At 40.4% G+C, this 8,811-nt stretch overlaps 2 protein-coding genes across 2 annotated transcripts in view; one reads left to right on the top strand and one right to left on the bottom strand.

The window, feature by feature from the left end:
- LOC106536921 (DDB1- and CUL4-associated factor 6) overlaps positions 1–3,734 on the top strand; it is a gene marked incomplete at its 5' end in the record, with an annotated part of 8,778 nt that extends 5,044 nt beyond the window's left edge. The window contains 4 exon segments of the mRNA XM_014034281.1: positions 495–651; positions 749–837; positions 3,022–3,127; positions 3,204–3,734. Of these exon segments, the coding sequence (XP_013889735.1) occupies positions 495–651; positions 749–837; positions 3,022–3,127; positions 3,204–3,262 (411 nt within the window).
- A 901-nt stretch (positions 3,735–4,635) lies between these two features.
- Positions 4,636–8,811, bottom strand: part of gpr161b (G protein-coupled receptor 161b) — a gene marked incomplete in the record, with an annotated part of 8,787 nt that continues 4,611 nt past the window's right edge. Inside the window, 4 exon segments of the mRNA XM_014034283.1 lie at positions 4,636–6,551; positions 6,689–6,814; positions 7,150–7,257; positions 7,387–8,108. Coding sequence (XP_013889737.1) covers positions 6,283–6,551; positions 6,689–6,814; positions 7,150–7,257; positions 7,387–8,108 — 1,225 coding nt within the window.

Below are 8,811 nucleotides of genomic sequence, written 5' to 3'. Positions count from 1 at the left end.
GACGTGACATGTTCGTACGAACCCTTTGTACGAACAAAAGTAAGAGAAATTTAGGATAAGAATACGAACATGTTCTTGCATGAGGCCCAATGTCCCTGACAGGAGATATGTGATGTCACCTTAATATCAGTTTAATACTGGAATCGGAAAATAAGTGTTGAACAATATCAGCAAAAAGTCAATATCGAGCATCTCTAATGAAGATTGTGCTAAAAACTATAGTATTAAACAAATCTGAAGATGAGCAAACTATAAACTGCACCAAAATAAGAGACTCTACGCTCAATTTTTAGGCAGATTAATGATATTTTTGGGATAAAGGGTGAAATCCTGCGAGGCAGAAATTCTTCCTTTTCCTAAATGTAAAGTTTACAAATAAAACCCTGAGTTCAGCTGTAGTTTTCCACTGTTATCACTTTTGTTCTGACATGTCCCTTTTGATTTTCAACAGTATGATTAATATTTTAAAGGTGATTTTCTGTTTCCGTGTACAGATAAAAGAGTCGTGTTTCTGGGGCAACAACTTCGTGATGAGCGGCTCCGACTGCGGTCACATATTTATCTGGGACAGGCACACGGCAGAGCACCTGATGCTGCTCGAAGCCGACAACCACGTGGTCAACTGTCTGCAGCCGCACCCGTACGACCCCAGTGAGTCCCCCGCCCCCCCGSGGTCACAGCTGGACCGGGATTAGAACCGTGCCGGGATGATAGACGCGCCGTGTCTAATCGTGACGTTTCGTTTCAGTTCTGGCCTCTTCGGGGATCGACTATGATATCAAGATTTGGTCACCGCTGGAACAGTTACCGTCTTTTAATAGAGTCCTTGCTGATGAGGTACGGCAGCTCCTCTGGAAAACACACACCTGAAAATAACCTGCTAAAGATGCTACACTGGGAATATTCTGCTAAAATTGCTRAGGCTTGAGTGTCGGGCTTTCACCATGAAATAACTATCATTACRTGCCACTGACAGGTGGAAGACGAGCAGCAGTGTTTGTGTCTGTTAGTATAATATCTCAGAAACCACTGGATGTATCAGTCATTATCAGGTGTACAGGTGCTGGTCATAAAATTAGAATATCATGAAAAAGTAGATTTATTTCAGTAATTCCATTTAAAAAGTGAAACTTGTARATTATATTCATACATTACATACAAACTCATATATTTCAAATGTTTATTTCGTTTAATTTTGATGATTACAAATGACAACAAATGAAAATCTCAAATTCAGCAAATCAGAAAATTAGAATCTTGTGAAAAGGTTCAAAATGGATGGCACCTGGTACCACACTCTAATCAGCTAATTAACTCAAACCACCTGCAAAGGCCTTTAAATGGTCTTTCAGTCTAGTTCTATAGGCTACACAATCATGGGGAAGACTGCTGACTTGACAGTTGTCCAAAAGACGACCATCGACACCTTGCACAAGGAGGGCAAGACACAAAAGGTCATCGCTAAAGAGGCTGGCTGTTCACAGAGCTCTGTGTCCAAGCACATTAATAGAGAGGCGAAGGGAAGGAAAAGATGTGGTCGAAAAAAATGTACAAGCAAGAGAGATAACCGCACCCTGGAGAGGATTGTGAAACACAACCCATTCAAAAATGTGGGGGAGATTCACAAAGAGTGGACTGCAGCTGGAGTGAGTGCTTCAAGAACCACCACACACAGACGTATGAAAGACATGGGTTTCTGCTGTCGCATTCCTTGTGTCAAGCCACTCTWGAACCACAGACAGCGTCAGAAGCGTCTTGCCTGGGCTACAGAGAAACAGGACTGGACTGCTGGTGAGTGGTCCAAAGTCATGTTCTCTGATGAAAGTAAATTTTGCATTTCCTTTGGAAATCAAGGTCCCAGAGTCTGGAGGAAAAGAAGAGAGGCACTTCATCCACGTTGCTTGAAGTCCAGTGTAAAGTTTCCACAGTCAGTGATGGTTTGGGGTGCCATGTCATCTGCTGGTGTTGGTCCATTGTGTTTTCTGAGGTCCAGGGTCAACGCAGCCACATACCAGGAAGTTTTAGAGCACTTCATGCTTCCTGCTGCTGACCAACTTTTTGGAGATGCAGATTTCATTTTCCAACAGGACTTGGCACCTGCACACAGTGCCAAAGCCACCAGTACCTGGTTGAAGGACCATGGTATCCCTGTTCTTAATTGGCCAGCAAACTCTCCTGACCTTAACCCCATAGAAAATCTATGGGGTATTGTGAAGAAGAAGATGCAATACACCAGACCCAACAATTCAGAAGAGCTAAAAGCCACTATTAGAGCAACCTGGGCTATCATAACACCTGAGCAGTGCCACAGACTGATCGACTCCATGCCACGCCGCATTGCTGCAGTAATACAGGCCAAAGGAGCCCCAACTAAATACTGAGTGCTGTACATGCTCATACTTTTCATGTTCATACTTTTCAGTTGGCCAACATTTCTATAAATCCTTTGTTTTTATTGGTCTTCAGTAATATTCTAATTTTCTGATATGCTGAATTTGAGATTTTCATTTGTTGTCATTTGTAATCATCAAAATTAAACGAAATAGACATTTGAAATATATGAGTTTGTATGTAATGTATGAATATAATATACAAGTTTCACTTTTTAAATGGAATTACTGAAATAAATCTACTTTTTCATGATATTCTAATTTWATGACCAGCACCTGTACTTCTACATCTAAATAACTTTTTGAGTGTGCTCAATTCAAGATGGGTACCACAGATGAGCGATTTTAGCAAACAAAAGGTTATACGTCTAATGAACTTACAGATGTTGAGTTAATCTAGTTTGCACCTGTGTCATCCCCAACGTATAATCTGAGCATAAAATCAATTAAAACATCCTAAATGAAACAATGTACCTAATATTAAAATATCAGAGGCAAATTTAAAACAAGAATAAAAGAAAATAGTTTGGTGAAAAGGTTTTGTATCTTTGTCTCTTTAGCTGTAGTTACTTTAAATTTCCTTTACGTGATTCATCATGTGTGTTTATTTTTTTCCTTCTCCATGTTTAAGGTAATAACCCGAAATGAGCTAATGCTGGAAGAAACCAGAAATACAATCACAGTCCCGGCCTCCTTCATGCTCCGAATGTTGGCCTCCCTCAATCACATCAGATCAGGTAAACACAAAAAGCCCCGTACAAAAACTTGTTTGCCTCTTTCTAGTTTCTGATATTTCTATTTTTCTTCTCGTAGACCGGCTGGAGGGCGATCGCTCTGAGGGCTCCGGCCAGGAAAACGACGATGAGCAGTAACCAGACTGTATTTCAAAACAAGCCCTTTTTCTTCTTGCTGTAAAGCACTTAAAAACAGATTTGTACTAGTGTAGAATACTTCCTTTTGAATATTAGTGTAATTTTTAGGCCCCTTGGTTTTTTTTAAAGATACCTTTTCTTACTTCTGTTTCTGGATGAGGATAAAGTACATCAGAGTGAGTGAGGAAAAATGGTGTGAAAGGGTGTTTAAGTGCAATATTGTTTCTGTTTTGGAGACGGTCAGCTTCGGTCAGTGTTAATGTTTGACTTTTTTTTTTTTTTGAACTTGTAGCAGAGAAATGTTGATGTGCTGCTGCAGGTTTRACGCATGTGAATACAGACTTAAGAAAAAAAAACACAGACGCTTTAATTTTGTTTGATGGAAAAAAAAGTAACAAAGCTGTGGTTCTTCTCTCGAGTCTGTTTTATAGAATTTAAAAGAAAAACAATAAATTTAAACTATGAAAACCAATCTGTATCCTTTTGTAAAAATTATAATAATTATCTGTCTGGTTACAGTGACAGAGTTTGGCTTTGGTTTAAAGTTAACCATGAGTTCAACTTGCATTTAATGCTTTTTTTCTGCAGCTGCACCTGTCGATTTGTTCAAGCTGTGATTTATTCTATAAAGATCTTTTCACTTCCTGTTAAAGCTGACGAATGATTTTAAATTCAGTTCAACTCGACGTCAATTAACAACTAAATTTGTCTCMGTTCACTGTATAAAACAATTCACATACATTAAAACAGCCCATCAGTGAAGGTTGTTTATCTAAGGAAGCCAGCAGGTTGAAATGTTGATTATCCATCCTGAGTAGCAGATTGGTGACAGTAGAAAGGAATGACTCCCTTTTAACAGGGTTCATCAGAATCAGTGGTTTTCAAACATTTTCACATCCGGACCACGAAATAACAATAAAAAAAGTGTAACCCCAGAAATTACTGGTTTATGTATGCAAACTTTAKTCACAACTCTGTAAAACATAGGCATAATAATATAAATAAACCTAATAACTATGATGCTACTTTTATTTTAGTATTGTTTTTGCAGTAAGTATAGTGAAAATATTTCTTTAACAATTAATTTGCCTTTAAATTGATGTCTGGAAATCCTRTGAGGACCCTCACCTGACGCTTCATGACCCCAACTTTGGGAACCACGGATCTAAAAGGTTCTTTAGAAATCTCAAAAAAATTATAAAGGGAATTTGGTTTTTATCCTGCTGCTGGATGAAGAATAGTTGATTGAAATGAATGAAATTCCTTAAATTTGGGTCATGTACTAACTTTGTCATGTAAGTAGTTTGTTTCCTGTAGAAGCCAGAAGATTGAAAAGGTTTACATTCCTATATTAAAAAAAACAAACCTCTGTGTGACAATCTGTCCCAGCTGCCATGTAGGACAGTAAACCGTTTAATATAAAACTTTAATGCAAATGTTTCTGTATCAATAGCTTCAAACAACTGAGTACAGATGACATCAATTCTTAGGCATTATCATTTTCGTACAAACGTAATACTTGTTCAAATATAAAAAATAAGAATACAAGATAAGACTGAAGCTTGAGAACTGAGCTCTACTGACCATAAAAAACTTTTATAAAAGTAAAACGAGTTAAAACAGATAAACTAAATGTACCACTGAACATTTTTGTCTGAGTTGACTAAACATCTAATAAGGTTTAATTTATTCCTGAAATTGTTTAGACAACAATCAGTCTTTTAAATAACTCAGCCCATTTAGTAACTCGTTGGGCGTCCTTCTCTAAATACAAGTTATGAGGAGGAGCACAAAAATGATGAATCCACAGTTAGAAAAAGGAAAAAAAATCAATACAATATCAGGACACTGGTTACAGCAGCGAGTCCCTTCTTCAAGCTCCAGATCCTGAACTGACAGAGCCACAAGTGATTCTGACATGAGGAGTAAAATGTGCATTAGTGTTGGTCTGTTTAAGTGTTCAAGTACTGTAAGTCCTGACGATGTCAGAATGTACAAACTGAGAATCTGAAATTCAGCTGTCTTTAATTTGAATATTTACAAGTGTTTGTCTTGTATAAATGAAGTGTTTAGAGAAGAAACAAAACATCTCTGAAAATGTTGCCATAGAAACATCCTAAAAATCTGCAGGGTTTTCTGATCCTTTCAGGTTTCCTTATTATTATTATTATTATTATTATATCATTATTATTATTATTACAGCTTCACTGTGTCTGATTCTGATCTGCCATCTTAACATGACAAGTGTTTACCAAAGTTTAACAGTGCAGATTAATTTATAAGATAAATCTTGCTTTGATGGTTGCTCACTGTTGGTTGTGTGAAAACAAAGCTCTGTCAGACATTTTTGGAAGCATGTAGCTGATTCCTGTAGTAGTTTCAAACAATCAAACAAAAACTGAAAATCCTGTAGTCTGAACCTTTTTGTAGGAGTTAATTCAACCTAAATGTATCAGATGTTTTTGCAAAGTCAGCCTGAACTTGTGAGCTGGGAAAATGTGAACCTCTCTCATTTATGCAATGCTTTGATAACACGACAGAGTAAAGATGCTGATAATTAGTCATTTAAATGTAATTAAGCGCTTTAAAGCTCAAATAGTTGCGACTCGAGGACTGCGTGTTCACAGAAAACCGCTAATTAAACGGTAACTCAAAACTTCTGCACGTCCACGCGTCGCTGAAATCTGCAACTGAATGTGAGTCATTTTTTTTAAAACAAGGAAATTATCATATTTTTGGATAAATACTGGTCTTTTTTGATATTACGCAGCTCCACTGCAGCATGTGATCACTTTGAGAGTACACACTAACAAAAACAAGATAGAAAACAAATATTTATAAAAGTACTAATAATCAAACCCGTTAAGCTACAGTAGCCAAGGCTTCATATTAAAAGTAAACACTTGATACAAAAGTTTGATACTCTCCTCCATCCATCATAGTGGAATGAATCATGTGCCACTTCCTGTTTGCTAATCCAAACGTCCCAGGCTGTACCACAGAGCTCAGTGTTTAAGTGTTCAGATGAGTTTCTCCTCCACACCCTGGTCCTCCTCTCTGTCGTCCTTAARGATCCCTTCATCGATGCTTTCCAGTCTGAGTCTCTGCCCGTCCAGGTACCTGGGTCTCTGCGCCGCTCTCGTTACAAAGAGCCCCCCCTGCTGGGCCCCGTTCTCCCCAAACAGCGCCAGCTTGGCGTCGCTCTCTATGGCCTTCGCCAAGCAGGAGGCGAATAAGTCGAGGGATTTGTGGACCTCTGCGTGGACTTGGACCGAGGACGGGTTTTCAGCTGGAGAGAGAAATAAATTTGTTTACAAAGACCAAACAAAACAAAAGCTACAGAAATTTWTTTTTTTTTTTTTTTGCTCTCTGATGCGTTCATTTCCCAAACACAAAATGTTTCTCTGCCTCAGATCTGATAAATACCTTTGGAATGCTCCACCTGGTCTTCAAAGGTGACCGAGCTCCTCCTCTTCCCGGACYGATTCCCAGGATGCAGCAGGAGGGAGGAGCCGTCCGTGCAGGAGTTATCTAACAGCATCACATCTGTGCCTGCATGTAAAAAAAAAAAACAGAGGGTTAACTTTACAAACAATACTTTATATACACTTCGGCAAATTGTAAATACCTTCCTGCAAGAAAAAACATGCCTGACCCACAGCTTTGCCCATCCTCTTTAAGTGAAAACAAAGTCTGAAGCTCCACGAGGTGGAGACAAAACAGTATTTCTTACACAAGATAGTGCATAAAGTGAAAAAAGCCATCATTTCTTTGAAAAGTCTAATAGTAAAAGTCAGAAAATCCTTTTAGTTGATAAGAGAAGCAAATCTGACACAACATAAACCAATTTTGAAGCTGTTTAAATGTAAGTTTTATGCAGTACYGACCTGAATCCTGAGTAAAACTGAAGCCAGTGTCCCCTGTGCTGCTTCCAGGGGCCAGCAAGTGTCCTCCACCAGCCAGCATGGCAGTCAGGTGTGGGGACATACCCAAGTCTGAAAATAAATTGAACATCTCATTGTACAAAAGCATGATTATGTTCCTGTACTGAAAATAAAGAGAAGAAACTTCTTCTGCCAATAAAACTTGGTTAGACTCTGAGAGAAACCCTGCTGCTGTCCCACCTGTGATCCTGTTGGAGATGCTGAACAGACGGGACGTACGCTGGCGCGTGGCGAACGACTCTCTGTAGTAGCGGTCTAAGAAGCACATCCCCAGCAGCTCCTTCCTCACTGTTTTATTCCACAAGCCGTAGATGAGCGGGTGGCACACGGCGCTGCAGAAAGACAGCCAGGCCACCAGGGTCTCCAGCCCCTGAGGGACGCTGCCCTGGCCCCACAGCGCCTCAGTGCACACCACGCCCACGTACGGCCCCCACGTCACCAGGAAGGTGCCGATCACCACCAAGATGGTGACCAGGGCCTTGCACTGACTCCCTGCGTACACGAGGCTCCGCCGGCTGCCGTGAGAGGAGGTGGAAGTGCTCGAGTTCTTGCGTCCGCTCCTCTGAGCTCCCGTAGGGTCGTCCTGGGCTACGATAACCGTCCCGCAGTGGACTTTGCGAGCTTTCATGCGGGCGACACGGAAAATGACCCCGTAACAAGCCAACATGGTGAGCAACGGGGGAAGGACGCACCAGGCGACCCAAAAGGCCGAGTAGCTCAGCTCCCTGGACCACGACGCGACACACGTCCACTTGAAGCAGTCAAACTCGAAGGAGGACCAGCCGAACAGAGGAGGCAGACAGCCCACCAGAGAGTGCACCCACACGTAGACGATGACCACCACCGCCCGGTTCCCGGTGATCTTCATGGGGTAGATCATTGGGTAGAGCACGGCGTAGTACCTGTGGAGGTGAGACAGATTAAAGAAGAAACTCCACAAGGCTCTCGTGGGAGATTGTGATCCTAAAACCACAAGAGGCTGCTGAGTGACACGGAAACTAAAAGCTGCACAAGCCTCYAACCACTCTGTGATGCATTTAGCTAAAAGCTGCAAACCCAACAGAAAGACAGGAACTTGGCWGGAGAACAAAAAGTTCCTGTGTAATCAGAAATCCCCAAAGGTGCCGAGGATAATTAGGAAAGCAGCGAGAACAGACGGGACTGCTGAGAAAARTTACAGCGGCTCTTAACAGCCGAGGCTTTGTCAGCCCCACAAAGACATTTGTACAGAAATGAACTTGCAGTGCGTAGTTTTGAATAACTTCAGCCAATAATAAAATTACAATCATGCTGATGTTATTGAAATCTGAGTCATGATGCTTTAAAGAAGGCCAAGTGTTTATAAAGGAGTTCACTCCAGACTTAAGATTCAGAGAGTCTGGTCAAATTTGCTGCTTCGCTCTCTTTTTATAGTATAATAACACTATTAACACTTAGAATCATGTGGTATCAATGCTAATACAGTAAGAGTTATAAGGGGGACAAAACACACAGTGAAGTCTTTGCATTATGACCTATACTGGAAGATGAGAGCACATCTTCAGAACCATTTTTATAGTATAATGTGTATATTTTTATAGTATAATGTGTATATTTTTATAGTAT

The sequence above is a fragment of the Austrofundulus limnaeus genome, unplaced genomic scaffold (genome assembly GCF_001266775.1).
Source record: "Austrofundulus limnaeus strain Quisiro unplaced genomic scaffold, Austrofundulus_limnaeus-1.0 Scaffold2031, whole genome shotgun sequence".
Classification (NCBI taxonomy): domain Eukaryota; kingdom Metazoa; phylum Chordata; class Actinopteri; order Cyprinodontiformes; family Rivulidae; genus Austrofundulus; species Austrofundulus limnaeus.
This window is presented reverse-complemented; position numbering and strand designations above follow the sequence as displayed.